The sequence below is a fragment of the Ictalurus punctatus genome, chromosome 3 (assembly GCF_001660625.3).
Source record: "Ictalurus punctatus breed USDA103 chromosome 3, Coco_2.0, whole genome shotgun sequence".
NCBI classification, from domain to species: Eukaryota; Metazoa; Chordata; class Actinopteri; order Siluriformes; family Ictaluridae; genus Ictalurus; species Ictalurus punctatus.
Window position 1 is genome coordinate 30902087 of NC_030418.2, and position 18416 is coordinate 30920502.

At 41.4% G+C, this 18416-nt stretch overlaps 1 protein-coding gene across 8 annotated transcripts in view; it reads right to left on the reverse strand.

Annotated features, from left to right (window-relative positions):
* Window positions 1–18416, reverse strand: part of inpp4b (inositol polyphosphate-4-phosphatase type II B) — a 224684-nt gene that overhangs the window by 51126 nt on the left and 155142 nt on the right. For all 8 annotated transcript variants that reach the window (XM_017463589.3, XM_047153914.2, XM_047153919.2 and 5 more), the window contains 2 exons: window positions 14736–14866; window positions 5273–5377 (listed from right to left, as the gene is read on the reverse strand). In XM_017463589.3, the coding sequence (XP_017319078.1) occupies window positions 5273–5377; window positions 14736–14866 (236 nt within the window). The remainder of the gene's footprint in view (window positions 1–5272; window positions 5378–14735; window positions 14867–18416) is intronic.

Consider the following 18416-nt stretch of genomic DNA (forward strand, 5'->3'; position numbering starts at 1 on the left):
ATGGTAAAAATGATCATTTTTTCAAATGAATTAATAAATCAGATGCAAAAATAAAGTACACAGCTTTCACACTACAAATGCATTTCCTGTTCCTGTGCTGTTATAATATCACACTGCCAATGCGAAACAAGACCTCCACTTATCATGCTGATAACACCCCCTCCCTTTTCATATCTGTGCCTTTAACTATGTGTGAAGGTGTTTATTAAAGCAAAGGCAACGTCTGAAATCCAGCCACAGTTATAATATTCCAGCCTCCCACTGACACGAATACACTTGCTAATCATGACAAAAGGGGCAGCATATTGATATATGGATCAAAGCACACTGAGAAACATGGCATGGCGATAATAGGACACAGATTTAATTTGTCGTGATAAGCTGTAATTTGATCATTACGGACCAGTTGTTACAGCTGAGGTCTTGCATTTTAAAATGCAGTGCAAGTCTAAGGAGAACAATCAACAGCCCAATGTCCACAATACCAATTTCATGTAATTCACAGACTTCACGCTGATGTTGATGTGAACTGCTTTTGCTGATGAAATCCATATAATTAATTCATGTTACTTTGGGAGAGCGGAAGGACTCGGGTTTATTAGTGAAATGGTTTAGCCAATCCTTTAAGAAACAGGGAAGATTGAACTGCTTTTTAGCTTCCATATATTATGGCTTCAGTCCATTTTGAAGTGATCGTGACCCTGCATGAATGCAAATGTAAATCCTTCACAGTGATAAAAGCAAGCTAGAACAGATGGGTTAATGATAATAATGAGTCGTTATTGGACACATATATACGTTACAGCACAGTGAAATTCTTTTTCTTCGCATATCGCAGAATGATAGGAGGTTGGGGTCAGAGCGCAGGGTCAGCCATGATATGGTGCCCTTGGAGTAGAGAGAGGTAAGGGCCTTGCTCAAGTGTCCAACAGTGGCAGCTTGGCAGTGCTGGGGCTTGAACCCACGACCTTCCAATCAGTAACCCAGAGCCTGACAGTGTTAGGGCTTGAACCCCTGACCTTCTGATCAGTAATACAGAGCCTTTACCCCCAAGCCACCACTGCCGCCCCCCACAAGCCACCACTGCCCCCCCCACAAGCCACCACTGCCCCCCACAAGACACCACTGCCCCAGAAGAAACTAAACAAACAACAAGAAGTGTTAGGCTTAGTAAGATGTTGGGTCATCACAAGCCTCCAGAACAGCTTAAATGCACCATGGCATCAATCCTACTTCTCTCTAGAACTGCACTTCCAAAAGATTTTCCCTCAGTTGGTATCCTGAAGATGGCGGTGGAGAGAGCTGTCTAACACATCGCTCCAAAATCTCCAAAATTGGGTTGAGATCTGGCAAATGTGAAGATCTTAGCATATGATTTACATCATTTTCATCCTCATCAAACCATTCAATTCAATCAGCCCCTGTGCCCTGTCGATGTGGGCAGAGTCAACCTGGAAGAGACCATGCCCATCAGGATAGAAGAGTCAGAACTTTGCATCTGCAGTGATGCTTTATACTAAGGGGACAAGGGCAGCCAAACCAGGCCGGGGAAATAAATAATCAGTCCCTCGCCCCCGCCCCATCTTCCGCCAAGAAGAGTAATCCTGTGGTTGTGGTTCTTGCTGATGGTCTAATTATATCCTACGTCCTTTCATATCACACTAATGCACAAGTATTACACGCATTAAATATGAGGTTTCAAAGACCATTTTTAACCCTATATACCGAAGTTTCTCCTAAAGATCTAATTTCAGATGTCACTTTATTCACTGTTCTTATTCAAACACATTCAGTCGAGCGTCTTTGTGACAGACTCTCCACGCCTCAATAACAAATCCTTTTTCAAAGTCACTTAGATCTCTTTTCATCTTGATCCAAAATTGATGTAAACATATATATATAAACACACACACACACACACACACACACACACTGCCAAGCATGATAGGATGTTAATTGCTTAATTGTAAACATGCAGTACTCTTGTCTTGAACCACTGGTGATGTTGTCAATTAAAAAAAAAAGTGTTTGGGGCATAATAGTCAAAGAGCTTTGGAGTTCATAGAATTTAATTAAGACTCTGAGGACAACAGACACTTTGTAAAGGACAACTGATCATGGATTCCCTAAAAAAAAAAATCTCCCACATCCAGTTTGTTCGGTGTCAGTGCTAAGAACTTTGTGTGTTTTTGTGTGTTTCTGGTTCCTTTTCAGCTATGTTGGCCATATAGCTCTGCCTCATGCTAGCAGCGAGCTTTATGTAAGGTCATGTAATGAGCTAGCCCGTGGACATGACAGGAAGTTGGCTCTGGGAGACGTTCGACAGCAATTAATGAGCAGCCTCTCCGTAGGCCTGGCACCCTGCTGTGCCACTCTCGCCATACCACGCTCCTCTGCCACATTCAGGCTTCACTAATGACAACAGGAGCTCTGACTCCCGATGCCCACTGCCTTCCCACCCCCAATATTCCTCCCGCCTCCCTGAGCACATCTAATTGGCTGCTTCTCAATAGCTCACGTCAGGGGCATAAGTCACACGCGGCCCAATTTGGAGCTGATTTGCTCCGATTTTCCTGCCGTCTATAAACTGAATGGAAAGGAGGTGCGCACAGGAAACCTCTCTCTCTCTCTCTCTTTCTTGGCAGGAGAGGAATAGATAGCAGTCTGACAGAAACTAGAATTATTCATAGTTAACCAAAACGCTTGGATGGGTTAAATAAGATGAAATATATTGATGCTGTCTATGCGGGGAGAAGGAAGAGTGTTTCAGCACGGTTCTTTCCTGCTCAAATTCAAAGCCTTAACGAGCAAGTGCAATTTCAGGCAGAAAAGTGTACTCTGTACTCATAAAAGGAGTTCAAAAAAGAATGATCATTTATAGGTATTAGTATGTGTGTCGGGCATAAAAGGTTTAAGGCTACTCCGGGAAATTGTGCAATTGCTGAACATTCAGGAGAGACTATAGAGAGCAAGCAGGATGAAGAAATGAGGCTGTGCATCGAGTGTGACATTACTGAATTATGACGAGACTACGGAGAAAGCAGGATGAAGAAAGGTGTCTATACACCGTGCATTTTCATCTAGTGTTTCATCCACTTTCCTTTGAATAGACAGATAAAGAGACAGACGCATGTACAATTTCATTTGTAATGCACATAGTCACAAAGCAGCATTATAAAGATCAAGACGTAGATTTCGATCACTAATGAAAAAGCCAAAGGCAACAGTGTGTGTGTGTGGGGGGGGGGGTGTGGGGGGGCTGGGTGGACGACTCCCTGAAACAACACTGAGAGGAACCAGGCTCTAAAAGGAACCCATCCTCATAGTGTGATTATAAATCATTACGGTATACATGTGTAGAAGATTAAAGACAAACAATTCTAAGTGTGTTGAAAGGATGTTTGATACATGATTAGGTTTTCTTTTTTTTGTTTAAACAGTGGAAATCTTTAAGGTATCCGTGTGGAACCATCCACAGAAACTGGAAGTAAATGGTCTGCCTTTTAACCTTAGTGGTTCTACAAAGCGCTTTACGCTGTTTCTCATTCACCCATTCACACAGCAATGGAAGAAGAGCTGCCATGCGAGATGCTAGCCTTCCATCGGGAGCAACTTGGGGTTCAGTGTCTTGCCCAAGGACACTTCGGCATGTGGAGTCATGTGGGATGGGAATCGAACGCTACGATTAGTGCACAACCCGCTCTCCCACCTGAGCCACAGCCTCCCCGAAGTCCAGAAAGCAGACGTGAAGCATCAAGATGAATCAATCATGTCCAGAGCATGAGAAGAGCCACAGAATTCCGTGTGTGTCAGGGCCTTGCGATGGCATCACGTAGTGGGTATTGAAAACTAATTGCTTATATTTTCCTCACTGAAACATTAAAGCACCTCAAAAATGACGTACGTAAGGCATACAGCGCAGGTCTGAATCAAGTAACACACGGAGTGAGTGCTCTGAACATGCGAACGTCCTCATCCCCAATTCTATACTCAGTAACTCAAACTAAAGTTTTAGTGAGGGAGAGTGAAAGACGTGGGGTTTCCCCCATCCATTCATTCTATGTGAATTTGAATCGTGCACATAAGAACAGATACTTCCTAATAAATAAATAAATAAATAAATAAATAAATAAAAACCCCGGCGTATGAAGGGTTTTTACGCAGATGATATAAAATAACCGAGAAACAATCAGAACAACGCCCACAGCATCGACCGAGATGTCTCCACCGCCAAAACGGCTAGTCCTTCTAATTACCAAGTTCCATGCTTCTGATACCCTTAATACATTTATTTCAAACAGGAAGGAAGCTAGTGAAGACAAACTATTTCAGACATTTAACCTTGCTGTGACATGGACCCATTTTGGATCAATTCCAAAAAAAAAAAAAAAAAAAAAAAAATCTAATCACTTAGTTACGCTGGTAACAGTGATAATTCCACATAGATCCTACAAGCGTTCAAACACTCGCTCTTGAGATATTGCACTAACAAGAATCTCGGATGGACACACGGACAAACCAAAAAAACACCTAGTGCATAATTCAAAAGATCTTGTAAAAAGAGAGGCTAAGCTGACGCACAAGCGTACGTGAGCTTGAAATTGGGCTGGAGACAAGCAGCGAGCGGTTTGGTTTGTTTACTTTGATTTTGGTTCATTTTCCACCCAAGCGTTAGTTTAAAATAAACGAGGACAAAAAATTTTTACATCATCTTTTTAAATCCCTTTTGTAAACCCTTTCCAGATTATTCATTAGAAGAGGTGAAGGGAATACAGATAGACTCTCATTTTCAAAATTTGTGAAATATGGCTTAAGAGAAAGAGACGAATCATGGTGTACCCTAACGCCCAATTCAGGCAGGATTTGTTTCACATGAGAGGGTGTTATAATTCAGATGATTACTGAGGAGATCTTTGATTATAATCCAGTATAAATTAGCAATGATGGTAAAAGTTTTTAAACATTTCGAAAGTACACAAAAAACAACAACAAAAAAACAACAACAAAAAAAAAACATCAGGGCAAATTACCTTCTGTATTTGTGTAAACACCCAGCTCCTTAATTAATACTAATTCTGTAAAGAGGCATGTGCTATTGTTATTATTATTGTTAAATGCCAGGTCTGTTGTGATCAACAGACGATCCGAATTATGTGTGATAATCTGAGTAAAATGCTCAGATACGTTATTCTGTCTGACAATGATATTAGCGAATCTCCTCTGGTAAGAATGACGCCATCTTGCATTGGGCCGAAATTCCAGGTAGCCATACCTGTTTTCCGAGGACACGTCACCCTCATGCGCTGTGTGTGCAGATTAATGGGAATGAACTCCAGGTATTTCTGCGCCTTGCTGCAGCTCGGCTTGAATGGAGGACCTGAGGACAGAGGAGAGGGCACACACATTAACAGCCCATATAATCCACTCTATTTATTATAAAAAGAACAGCACGGGGCAGTTGCCCTTGCAACCGGAGCCACTGGCCGAGTTTGGCAACTCCCTCACCATCTGCTTCGGCTGAGTTATGGGGCCATTCAGTCCTGAGGACGAAACACTGACTTTTACAAGATGTTTACTTTAGTGGCCTTACTTTACATACAGTTGTGAAGTCGGAAAATGAACAGTAGCCATTTAGATGTCACTGGGACCTTAACTGTCTTCACTAGCCAATATACAAGACAATCTATTGATTAAAATAAATACTTGATTCAATTCAGGAAGATGAATTAAATATCAATTGGGTCCAAACAAAGACTTGTAAGCTGACCACTTTCATCCCCGGCTGCACAAATAAAAGCGAAAAGAATCATTATTGACCTTGACTGGCTATGGTAATGTCCGCTGATAATGTTACGCTTTGACAAGCTATATCGAATCCAAGCTGTGAGATGAAGTACAGAGATCTGATTATGGATGCATCAAATTGAGTGTCTGGAAAAAAATAAGCCTACATAAGGATCTGTTAATTTGTACCTTAATCCGGTAAGTAGAGGATTTCATGGATTTACTCCGCTACCTGCTTTCGAACAAAACCGTCCAATTAAAACCTCCTTGAAACGATAACACAAAGTCGCACAGGGATACCGTGAACGGCTGTCGCACAACATCGTCTTTGTGTGCGCGGACACGTAACAAACCCACTACAAAACAACACTAAGCTGTTGAAGAACTTTTAAATTGAGTAAATGAAATGCCTGAATTGTTTTGAAGTTTTGTACTTCAAGAACGTGACAAATCAGTACACACTGTCTGTGAAATGGAAAAGAACATAAGCCATTAGTACACAGGAAATTTCCTTCTCCACATGCTCAGTGATCTCTCATGAGCGGTGATCAATAGGGTGCAAATGCACATGCTTGATAGCAGCAGAGCAAAAGCAGTGAAGGATTTACATGGTGGTCTTTACTCTTTACTGTTGGTAGTGCATGAGGTGTTTAAAGAACACTTCAAAATGAAAAAATAAAAAACAAAAACAAACAAACCCAGGAACATTGCCGGGTTAACGTTGGTATTAAAGCTGGAGGATTCCTGCTTTCACACCTGGAGTCCAGAGGTAGTGCTACCATACAAGAGCCATTAATTGAGTTCCAGAAGAAGCAAAGTGTGCAGAGTAGAGGTGTAAGTGCCAGAGTAGGTTTTTTTTTTTTTTTATGGGTTGGTTAGGTGTTCACGGAAGAGGTGGGTGTTCTGGAAAGGGCCCTTGAGCCACGCTGAGTAGGAACTATTAAGCGTCGGTCGTTGATTGATCGCAGATTGCGTGAGGGAACATAATCCTTCAGGAGAGAGTTGAGGTAGGAGGGTGCTGTTCCAGACAAGGTCTTGTAGGTGAGGCCTTGAATTCGATGCGGGTGGCTACAGGAAGCCAGTGGAAGGAAATGAAGAGGGGTGTGACATGGGGTGTGACAGAGGTTCCAGAGAATTTCCAAATTTGTGTTTTCATTCAAAAATGAATGAAACAAAATGGAAGGTAGAAAGAGATCATCAGAAATTTATCGGTGGATGTTGATAGAAGCACATTTTATATCCCCAAATGTTACTAAACCTCACCAAGCAACCAACCAAAGGACTGGCACATAACATAATTTACATGAATATTGTTAACATACCTATGCATTAAACATGTATCTGCATGTTTATGTTAACTAGGGTGGGGTGCACGGTGGCTTAGTAGTTGGCACTGTTGTCTTGCACCTCCAGTTGGGTTGCTTTGGGTTCGATTCCCACCTCCTCCTTGTGTGCGTGGAGTTTGCATGTGCTTTCCTCCAGGTACTCCGGTTTCCTCCCGCAGTCCAAATACACGTGTTGTCGGCTGACTGGCATTTTCAATTCGTCTGTAGAGAATGTGTGTTCAGGGTGCCCCCCATTCTGTACCCCAAGTTCCCTAGGATAGGCTCTGGTTTGGAAGACGGATGGATGTTACTGGGGTCACATGGCTGTGTTTGTGGAGACAGGAGACTCAGGAGGCGAGAGAGGACAAGTAAACCAAACAGCTACAACTTATCTGAAACACGGGTTAGAACTGTACTATACCTCATCCTTTTAAATAGCTGGGCTTTTTCAAAACCCCGGGAATATACTGCAGAACGTTTATGACTCAAACTGTATGTAGTGGCTCTAGCAATTTAACGTCACTGAGAAGAAGACTACATTGAAGAGGTCTGGATCAGAAGTCAGAGGACTGCAGGGGAAAAGTGCTAACAGCACTGAAAGTGACCTAGACCATGAGCACTGAGCTTTGATGCAAGAGTGTGTTAGACACTGAAACCACAATGCACGTCCCCATTACAGGCCAAAAGAAACTTAAAAGTCCCTGCCTGTGGTATGAGACCTTGTGCAGAATAACTCGCTGCTGTTCCCACCTGACCTTACATTTTATACACGCTCAGGAAAATAATAATAAAAAAAACCCTGTAAACTAAACTGTAAAACAAGCAGATATTTGAAGTGATTTCATAATCTTCCCATGGGGCGGGGGATCATTTAGTTTGACAACAAAAACAGGTCCGATCCAGATGGGATTATTTTCACTGGGTGACATCTGTAATAAACTTTTTGACGTCTCCTCACATCCGGACAGCAATTAAATTAGTGTAAGATGGATGAGTTTCTGTCAGATTTGTTTGTCTGTGAACCTGGATATGATTAATAGTCATATGATCATGTTTATGTATTTGGCAGCATCTAATGTTATATGATTAAGAAACTCGCTTTCATTTATTTCTAGAAAAATAAACACGGCGTGATATTGTGGCACGTGTTAATATAAAGTGTCTTTATACCTGTAGCTGATGTTATAATAGCCCCTTTATTCAGACAGTAGTTTCACACTCTTCTGATTGATTTTATTTTCTTTCTCCTGCTAATGGGCTCCAGTGAAGACGAAGTTATACAACCCATACCAAGTAAGTGCTTAAGACTCCTATGAAGCATTCATCTTTTTGCTATTCAGAAAGTGGATATGTGCGCTAGGTGACAAAATATGGTGAGTAGCAGAGGTATTATTAAATATATATATATATATATATATATATATATATATATATATATATATATATATATATATATAAATTTCTCTCCAAATGCTGAAATGGTCAGATGACTTCAGCATTGGTAATTAATTCAATAAACATCAAGTCATTTGGTCTGGACTTTTTCTAGCACCTTCAAAAGTGGCACTTACTCCAGGCCCCCATGTCAATTTAATCCCGTCTGAATAGGGCTTCACATGCTGTATATATTTACTGTTACAATTTTTAAACCGCCCCCCCCCCCCCCCCCCCCCCACAATTAATTCCTATAGCTCAACTTATTCCAGCACGGGTGGTTTAGTGGTAGAATTCTTGCACCAACAGAGACCTGTATTTGACCCGTGTTCGCTTTAAGATTCTGCATTAGTGTGCGAGAGGTTGAGAGTTCAAATCCCTCTCAGAGAGCCTTGAGCAAAAACTCAGCTTTTATAATAATAATAATGAGTCTTTATTAATCACATATACATTACAGCAGAGTGAAATTCTTTTCTCCGTGTATGCCAGCATGTCAGGAAGCTGGGGTCAGAGCGCAGGGTCAGCTATGATACAGCGCCCCTGGAGCAGAGAGGGTTAAGGGCCTTGCTCAAGGGTCCAACAGTGCAGCTTGGAATTGCTGCTGCTTGAACCCCCGACCTTCTGATCAGTAACCCAGAGCCTTAACCGCCGAGCCACCACTACCCTTCATGTGGTCATCGTACAGCAGATAACGTTGCTCCTCACAGCTCCAGGCTACCTGGCTCAAGTCATTACTGAAGACGATTGAATGTATTCTAGTTGTAAGGGCAAATAAATAATAACATGCTTTTACATGTGTACCTAAGCATTGAATATGTTCCTTGTTGAACTTGGCAGTTAAACTGTGAACGACTGGCAGAACCCATGTCAGATACAGTAACTTACAATAGATGCAAAACAATCTGTATCACATTATTACTTTTCCTAGTTTAATTGATATGTTGTTATGTTACCGGGGTCACAAGGCTGTGCTTGTAGAGACAGAGCTGGTTCCCGGGCCGCACGACAGCTTTCACGTTACCAATTTTTCACGCAAGCTCTGCTCTGTTTCAGACTAAGCTGCCGGTGTGAAACCCCTAAAGACTCAGGAGCAGAGACAGGACAAGTCAACCGAACAGCTACAGAGATCTAAACTCGCTTTCTACAACTTATCTGACAAAGTTTCTCTTTATCCTCGAGTCATCCTGAAACGCTGGTTAGAACTGTACTACACCTCATCCTTGTAAATAGCTGGGCTTTTACAAAACCCCCGGAAAATACACAAAGTCATTACTGAAGATGAATGAACGAATTCTAGTTGTAAGGGCAAATAAATAATGTAAATAGGCTACATTATTCTTTTTGACTGCGCTCATAAATCTTGAAATTTCATTTGGAATTTTATATGAATAACCTTTCAACTTTTGACCCTTGTAGGTAGCAATACGTTCGTGACCAATGTTTCCCCTGAAGTATTTTATTTCTGCTGTTTTTTTTCGGCCAGCCTTGACCCATGTAAAGTTAAAAATGTATGAAGTACTCTGCTTTACCCCACACAATGAAGCCAAAGCTCCTTGCCAAAAACCAAAATGGGGCCAAGCTGTATGGTATATAAATGTGCAATGCTTCACCTCACTTGCATTTGCTATAGACAGAGACTCACTGCATATTTAGATAGCATCAGTGTGTCCTAATCAACATAATTAAAAAAAAAAATCCATTAAAATAAATAAATAAATAAATAAATAAATAGATAAATCCTAGCTTGAAATTACTTATTTTATTGGTAGTTCATTTTGTTTCCATCCAGACATATAATGTGTGGCTATAGAAATATAGAATTAAATTCCAAGCCTTGCCTAAATAAATAAATAAATAAATAAATAAATAAATAAATAAAATGTCAAGGCATAACTTTAATTATTATAAAAGCAAATTGTATATATTAATAATAATCTAATCTGATAATAATCTGATCTGGTGAGAAATATTCGATCAGTCTGCCTGTACACTAAAAGTATCTTGAATAGGGACACATTTAGGGACATAGGGACGGATGATTATACATTATCAAAAAATTCAGGCTGTCCTTTGATGCTTTTACTCAAGCTGATTATATTCTATTTCAAGCTTGAAATGAGTAAAAAAAATAATGTATGCAATATAGTGTATTCAATAAACCATATATTTAATTTATTGTTTATCTTATAATATGAAATACTAGATAAATATGACTATTTTCAAAATAGTTTCACTTGCTAAGATGTTCTTTGTCATTTCTTTGCAGCATGTTTGAATTGAAGTGCATTGCCTGATCCTCCATTCCACATCCTCCACATGTTAGAAGTCAGAACAGCACTGGTGGTGGCTCTAGCAGTAAAGCCTGGTCCCTGGGTGATCGGGCAGTGTTTGTGTGGCACTGTGACATGGCCCGTCTCTCTCTCTCTCTCTCTCTCTCTCTCTCTCTCTCTCTCCCTCTTGGGAAAGCTCACAGGCTAATGGAGCTGCCACAGTGGCATTAGCCCCATCATGCCCTCCATCTGTGAGGCCAGGTGCTTATGGAGGCAGGGAGGAGGAGGGAAACCCTGCCTCTCTGACCCTCACATACTCAGCTGCAGGGGTAAACACAGGTTTGTAGGCAAAGAAACACCTGCACCTTCTCATTAGTGTACGTTTTCTTTTCACAGCCGCCGCAGAACACACTGTTAAAACCGGAGCTCCGCACAGATCACCTCAGCACAGCATGTGCCTGGCTCACTAGTGCAGCCTCAGGGGCCCTTCATCAAACGGCTGGGAAAAACCTCTATGTGCTTTCTCGGTGGTTCTCCTGCCTGGGCGGTGGGAGGCACATACCGGCAGAGCCGTACACCCAGCCGCAGGGCTTGGGATCAACCCACAGCCGGCCAGTGGAGCACACAGCAGTGCTCAATGCAGCTGGAGCTCGGGTTAGATGAGCTCCTCCAGCAGATGAAGCAGATGTTGTTGTTCTTTTTCGCAGTGTATGCGTGTGTCTGGTGGTAGTGGTGTAGGCTCTCTGCATAAATGGTGGCTGCAAATCAAGCCTGTACAAACCTGGAACTAGACTTGCTAGGAATGAATAATGTATCGTAATGCTCTCTCATGCAGGTACACCTCTACTATGTGCCAAAGCTCAGACCTCTTGTTGTGTATTAGATGCCGTAAGCTCATTCACTTATCCCGCTAAGACCCGCACTTGCCAAGATTTGTCCTCCATTTGCCCCTCTGCTGTGCGAGAGACTCCAATTCTCTGCTCATCACTTGCTCAACAGTGGAGATGCATAAAAATTAAAGATGGCAATACTGATACTGAAATTGAAACCTATCCAATATGGCCTTCTTTAAAAGCTTTACAAATGTTTTAAAGCACATCACAGCTAAAAAAAAAATGTGTGTGTGTGTGTGCATGTTTATACACTAAATAACCAAAGGTTTGTGGACACCTGACCATCTCATCCGTATGTGCTTGCTGAACATCCCATTCCATATTTAGTCCCCTTTACAGTTATAATAACCTCTACACTTCTGGGAAGGCCAGTTCATCCTAAATGTATTCACCTTGGTTGAGGTCAGGGATCTGTCCAGGACACTCGAGTTCTTCCACTACAGTTCCAGTGAAGGGAAATTTTAGTTCCAGTGGAGGAAATTTTTAATGCTAGAGCAAACCAAGGCATTTTATACAGTTGTGTGCTTCCAACGTTTGAGGAAGAACCACATATGGGTATGATGGGCTGGTGTCCACAAACTTTTGGCCATATAGCGTATGTCTAGTTGAGGACCAAATGTCCCCCTAAAAGAAACCCTGCAACCAAATCTAAATTACAAATGAGTACTTTTTTTTTTTTTGTATTTTTTGACACCTTTAGTGTCAGTAAGGCACTATATAAATGGAATTCATTATTAATATTATTATAATTATTATTATTATTATTATTATTATTATTATTATTATTATTCCAGACTAATCGTAGACCAGCAAACAGAGGATAGACAAATGGGGAGAAGGATGGTTAGATGCGCTAAAAGTAGAAACAACTCTGACGAATGAATTATTATTTTATGAGCCAATCCGAAGATCTGGAGCAGATGAAGAACATTGGAGACGGCCTTGCCTTATTCACCAAGCTAAACAAAATGCTGCAGGCTAGCTGAAGAGTAGAGAGAGAGAGAGAGAGAGAGAGAGAGAGAGAGAGAGAGAGAGAGAGAGAGATTCAGTGGTGAAGCAGAATTCTCTAAATACCAAACCTTCTCTCTCTAGCAAAAGGTCACCCTGCATATCATTCCTAATAACACGAGGTATCAATAATTAATACTGTGCAGTTGAGTTCTCCGAGCCGGCTGGATTAGGTCTGGGCTCTGTGACTGACTGCGGGGCAAAAAAAGTGAGTGTGGGAAAGCCGAGAAAGAGGAAAGGCAGGAGGAGATGGAGCGAGGCTTTTCTGATTTACAGCAAACGAGATTAGAGGTGGGTGCAGCAGGCTGTCAGGAGCCATAACGCTGAAGACTGAGCTCCATCAGTCATGCGGCAAAACAACACCGAGCGGCTCGAGCTCATCTGCCAGCCTCGGCTCGAATCACGCCGTCGATCGATCGGGCTGATCGGCTTTTTGGCCGGCAGCGCTGATTAGAAGGGCAAAAACATCAATGACTATTAATGGTTTGAGACAGAGAGAGCGAGGCGGTGGAGATGGTGACATTTCGTGCCCTGCCATTACCTCTTCCTCTGTGATAGCGAGTGTGGGTTTGAGCTGCTACATTAAGCTCTGAGTTGATAGTCCTAACTTAATAAGGCTGCATGATACCGCTCAGTTTATAGATGAGATGTGCATGCAGAGTGTGTGTGTGTGTGAGAGAGAGAGAGACTGTGCAAAATGACAAACACTATACAATTTATATACCTTGTGTATTTGTGTGTGTGGCTGAAAAAAAAAAAGACTAATAGCACACTGTTTCCCACATCATGTGTGTGTATTTGGAGAATTAAGCAGTGTACACTAATATGCGCCAAGGCTACAATCTGCGATCTCTGTGGTTGCCAGCAGCAGGATGAGAGAGTAAACACTCCCCACATGTCTGATTCATACAGACCTCTTGCCTTGATCATCGCTGCCCAGTCTAAACTTAGTTGCTATGACTACAGTGCCACCACATATTTAAGAGAAATTGAGAGATTAGGCGTGCACACACACATATACACATACACACGCACAACGATTCCTAAAAAGGCTTCATGGCTGCAGATGATAATTACATGGAACTAATTGGCTACTCACATTTGTAAATCCCACATTAAGCAGTCTACACTTAACAGGTTATTGCATTATATGAAGCATTGAAAGGAAGTCGCTAAAGCTTCTGCACTTACACCGGGTTTCACTCTGCTGCATGTTTGTCCCAGTGTTATTTAAATACATGTGTGACCATTTAGTGTATAAATAACTTGCGAGGACAGGTTCTGATCTAACCACAACTGAGCATGAAGACGTGCTCAGAATACCACAGGATGGCAAGGTCATCATGACGATAACGAGAGATAGAGAGACGGGGAGATAGAGAGATGGATAGATGCACAGACACAAATAGACAGACAGATAGATGAGAGAAACAGTTAGCTGGAAAGATACAGAGATGCTTGTTTGCATGTGAGAGAGAGAGAGAGACCAACAGACAGACAGACAGACAGAAGTATATATAGATGGACAGACAGTTAATTAGATAAGATGGATAGATAGATAGACAGACAGACAGACGGTTAGGTAGATAGCTGGACAGAGAGAGATTGGTAGTAAAACTGACAGACAGAAAGCTATTTAGACAGACAGAGAGACAGACAGAAAAACAGACATACAGACAGACAAAGATATTTAGGTGAGCAGACATACAGACAGACACACAACGAGACAGAAAGATAGATAAACAGACAGTTAGGTAGACAGATAGACAGAGAGACGGACCAAGAGATAGACCAAGAGTTAGTTAGATAGACTAACTGATGGATGAATAGACAGAGAGACAGGCATCTGAACAGACAGACAGTTAGTTAGATTGATAGACAGACAGACAAATAGAAGAAGACAGACAGATAGATGAAGATAGATACACAGACAGACAGACAGACAGACAGATCGATAGAGGTGATGTGTGTGTGTGTGTGTGTGTATTGAGGGGATGAGGGCAGGGTGTCTGACTCCTCACCGGTGAACTTCTCCAGCTCAGCGAGTGTGTCCTGGTAGGTTTTGATGAGATGGCTGTAGCGGGCGATGACGTCTCTCCTCAGGTTGTCCCAATGTGGAGAGAGCTCACCCAGATTGTTCAGCTCCTGTATCCTGACCAACACACACACACACACACACCCTTTACTTTAGCTACGGCAAATCAAGAATCAAGCATTTTACTCATTTCAAGAAAAATCTTCTCTTTTTTTTCCTATACAAGAAATATTTTTTGTAATGGCCTGCATAGAAGTCACTATATTCATCTCATACTGTATGTCCCAAAAACACTTGTCTGTCACACGCAAAACACAACCTTTCTAATAAGGTCAGCTTCCTCATGTTCTGTAATAAATATTCTGAAATAAAAATGGTCCGAAATAAAATACTGTTAACCTTTACACGTATTTAGGATTAACCATAAAAGACCTTTTTATAAAGTTCAGGGTGAATTTAGAGTAGTGTCGCCACCGCACAGGTTTATTCTGAGCTCAGGTTCCTGTGTGGAGTTTCGCATCTTCTCCCTGTATGGGTTTCGTCTGGGTTCCCAGGCTTCTTCCCACCTCTCAATAACAAATAGAGAATCTGAACTCACGCATTTGCATTCGCTAGCTTATTACTCAGCCCTTTCAGCTTTATTAGAGCGACAGCAAGTCTGTAATCTCTGAGGATGCCAACAGGAGGAACAGAGGTGTTTACAAAAACCACTGAACAATTTAATGCATGTTTCTGTACAAGGTGTAAAATTCCACCCTGGTGCTAATGTGTTGGTTGATGCTGTATTTTCAGTATTGTGCCCTTGAGCAAGACCTTTAACCCTCTCTGCTCCAGGGGGCGCTGTATCACGGCTGACCCTGCGCTCTGACCCCAACTTCCTGACATGCTGTGGTATGCGAAAAAAAGAATTTCACTCTGCTGTAATGTATATATGATTAATAAAGACTTATTATTATTACTAGAAGACAAAAAAAAAAAAAAAAAAAAACATTAAATGAAAGCTGATTGGTTTGAGCCGAGCGTACAGATGAGGAGGGCAGAGCTGGACAGACGAAAGGACAAAAGCACTGCTGCATTGCTCTCTTTAGCTAGAGCTGAACTGAGGACTAAATCACACTGGCACCACTACCAGCAGGTGGCTGATGTGTAACAGAATTGTGGGTAAAATGTAAGAAAACATGTCAGTGAAAGGAGTTTAAACTAAAATCTGATTTTCACTGCAAGTTAAAATATCGGATAGCGCTTAACGTCACATATTAATACGTTATGAATATTAATAAGCAAGTGGTTCAAGGTTAAACTGTACTATCACTGAAACGGGAAAACTTATTTTGAATAACAGATGTGTGCTGTTTTTTTTTTCCCTTCCATACCTGTGAAAGCACACACACACACACACACACACCCACACACACACACACACACACACACACACACACACACAACAAAGCTTTATGCACTTTTTAATCAAATAACTTTCGGAAAAAAATGAACCAAAACATTGTCCCACGAGCTAATCCTCATTAATAGTCAGTGTGCCACTGCCCAGGTGTATTATGGGAGTGCCCAAAGGGCCTGAGCAGCAGGGTTGAACTACAGTTAGATTTACATAGGTAATAGAGGGCTTATCTGGCTAAAACAGGTGGTTTCATCTTCTCTCCACTGTTTGAGAAAAAAAAAGACCTTTAATACCTCTCATTAATATATATATATATATATAAAAAAAAAGCTCAAGCGTATTTAATTGTAGACGAAATTTCCATAAAGAACAATGATTCATTTTCATATAAATTCGGGCTTAGAGACTCCACACGCCCTTAATACTTCCAGCAATGAGATTAGCATCTGCAAACGATACGAGCGCCACAAAACCTGTCGATTCCTCATGAGCGGAGACATGAAGAACAAAAAATCCTGCCGTATCTACTGAAGAACAAAAGTCAGTTCTGTTTGCATGGCAATTTTGGGGCTGGAAAAAAAAAAAAAAAAAGAAGTAGAAAGACAGAGACAGAATTATATCAGGCTTTGAGACGTTACAGAGCCGATAATCCAGGCGTAACGTACAGACCCGAGGCTGCTTTCACAGACGCACTTCTTTTAGCCTAAATTCTACAGCGAAAACATTCTACCCCACGTTATTGATGGTTATCTACCCAGGCTCTTGTGTTTTCTGTTCACAGTCTGGCCTATGGCACTCTCTTAAATAAATTACAGTGATTCAGTGAAAGCAGCGCTCTTCTGCGCACACTCTTAAGGGTCATTAAATGGTGGTCAGCGCTGGAACCACATTATTTGTTAGCTGAGTGGACAGCTCTGGAGAAGATGGCACGCCTGGGCCTTTAGGAACCGTAAGATAGCCTGAATCCATCATTTCCTCAGTTGGGCGGAATCCAAAGCAAGGCTGTGAACTTTGGTTGACGTGAAGACTGCAAATATACATGCGCTGATAAAAGTGTGCCATTAACAGTGTGGCATTTTGCCAGGCAGTTAAGACATATTATATAAATTAATTTTTCCTCTTTACTTTGTTTAATAGTATAAGGCAGATATGCCGTTAAATCATCCGATAAGGAATGTTTTTAGCCGTCTGCTGCACATGAGGTGAATTACGACTGAAACGTAACTGACCCCAGAACCTAGCGTTGAACTGCGGATACTTTGCAAGATACTTTTAAGGAAAAGGTTTAGATCTCGTTTTGGAAGTGAATAATATAAGCCTGAAATGAAGAAACTAGCCAGAGTGCGGCATGGTGGTACTGAGAATCACTTTTTAATATATATATATATATATATATATATATATATATATATATATATATATATATATATTTGCATTGTACGCGTGGAATTACAAGTTGTATCTTCACCTCGAATGCGGCATACAGTCACTATCAGCTGGTGGACGAACAGCATTCTGGGTAATACAGGAAACTAACCGTTAGCTAACGTGAAACGTTGATGAAAAAAAAAAAGTGGATATGAGAGTCATTCAGGGTGGATTTTACTTTTAAGGTAGAATTAACAGACATGAAATGACTTAAAAGTACTGAAAATGACTGAAAATTGCGGTGATAAAATCATCCGACTGAGACGGAAAAAGACGAGATAGGATCTACTTACGATCTCTAGATAGGGTAATGAGTCAAAAGCCAGACTGACACGAAAAAGAATGGATAGGAGGAAAGAAAAAAAAAAATGGCATAAGAAAATGGATTATACAGAGGAGGATGGGGTGTGCTAAACACTCCAATCTGAATCGTGCTGCATCACTGCGACCGGGCTACACAGGAAGCCTGTCATGTCGTGGCCTTTATTTCATGGTGCGTTATGGGAGCTGTTCGCTGTAATCACTGGAGCCACGGTGCCTGGGGTCAACAGCAGCACTGCGATGGGAATCACAATTAGTGCAAGAGCCTCGACTACACGACTCAAATAAGGCTTTCTTGTTTCTTTTTTGCAGAGCAAAAGCCTACCTGCTACACGGTTCAATTTGGCATGTACAAGTACCTCTATTTAAGTCTAAGCTTTAATATAGACAGACAGCAGAGAGCGAGAGAGATAGACAGACATACAGAGAGAGAGCGAGAGAGAGAGAGAGCGAGAGAGAGAGAGAGAGAGAGCGAGAGAAGCAAATGTCCTTTGTGAAATGGAGGTTGTTTTAAACCGC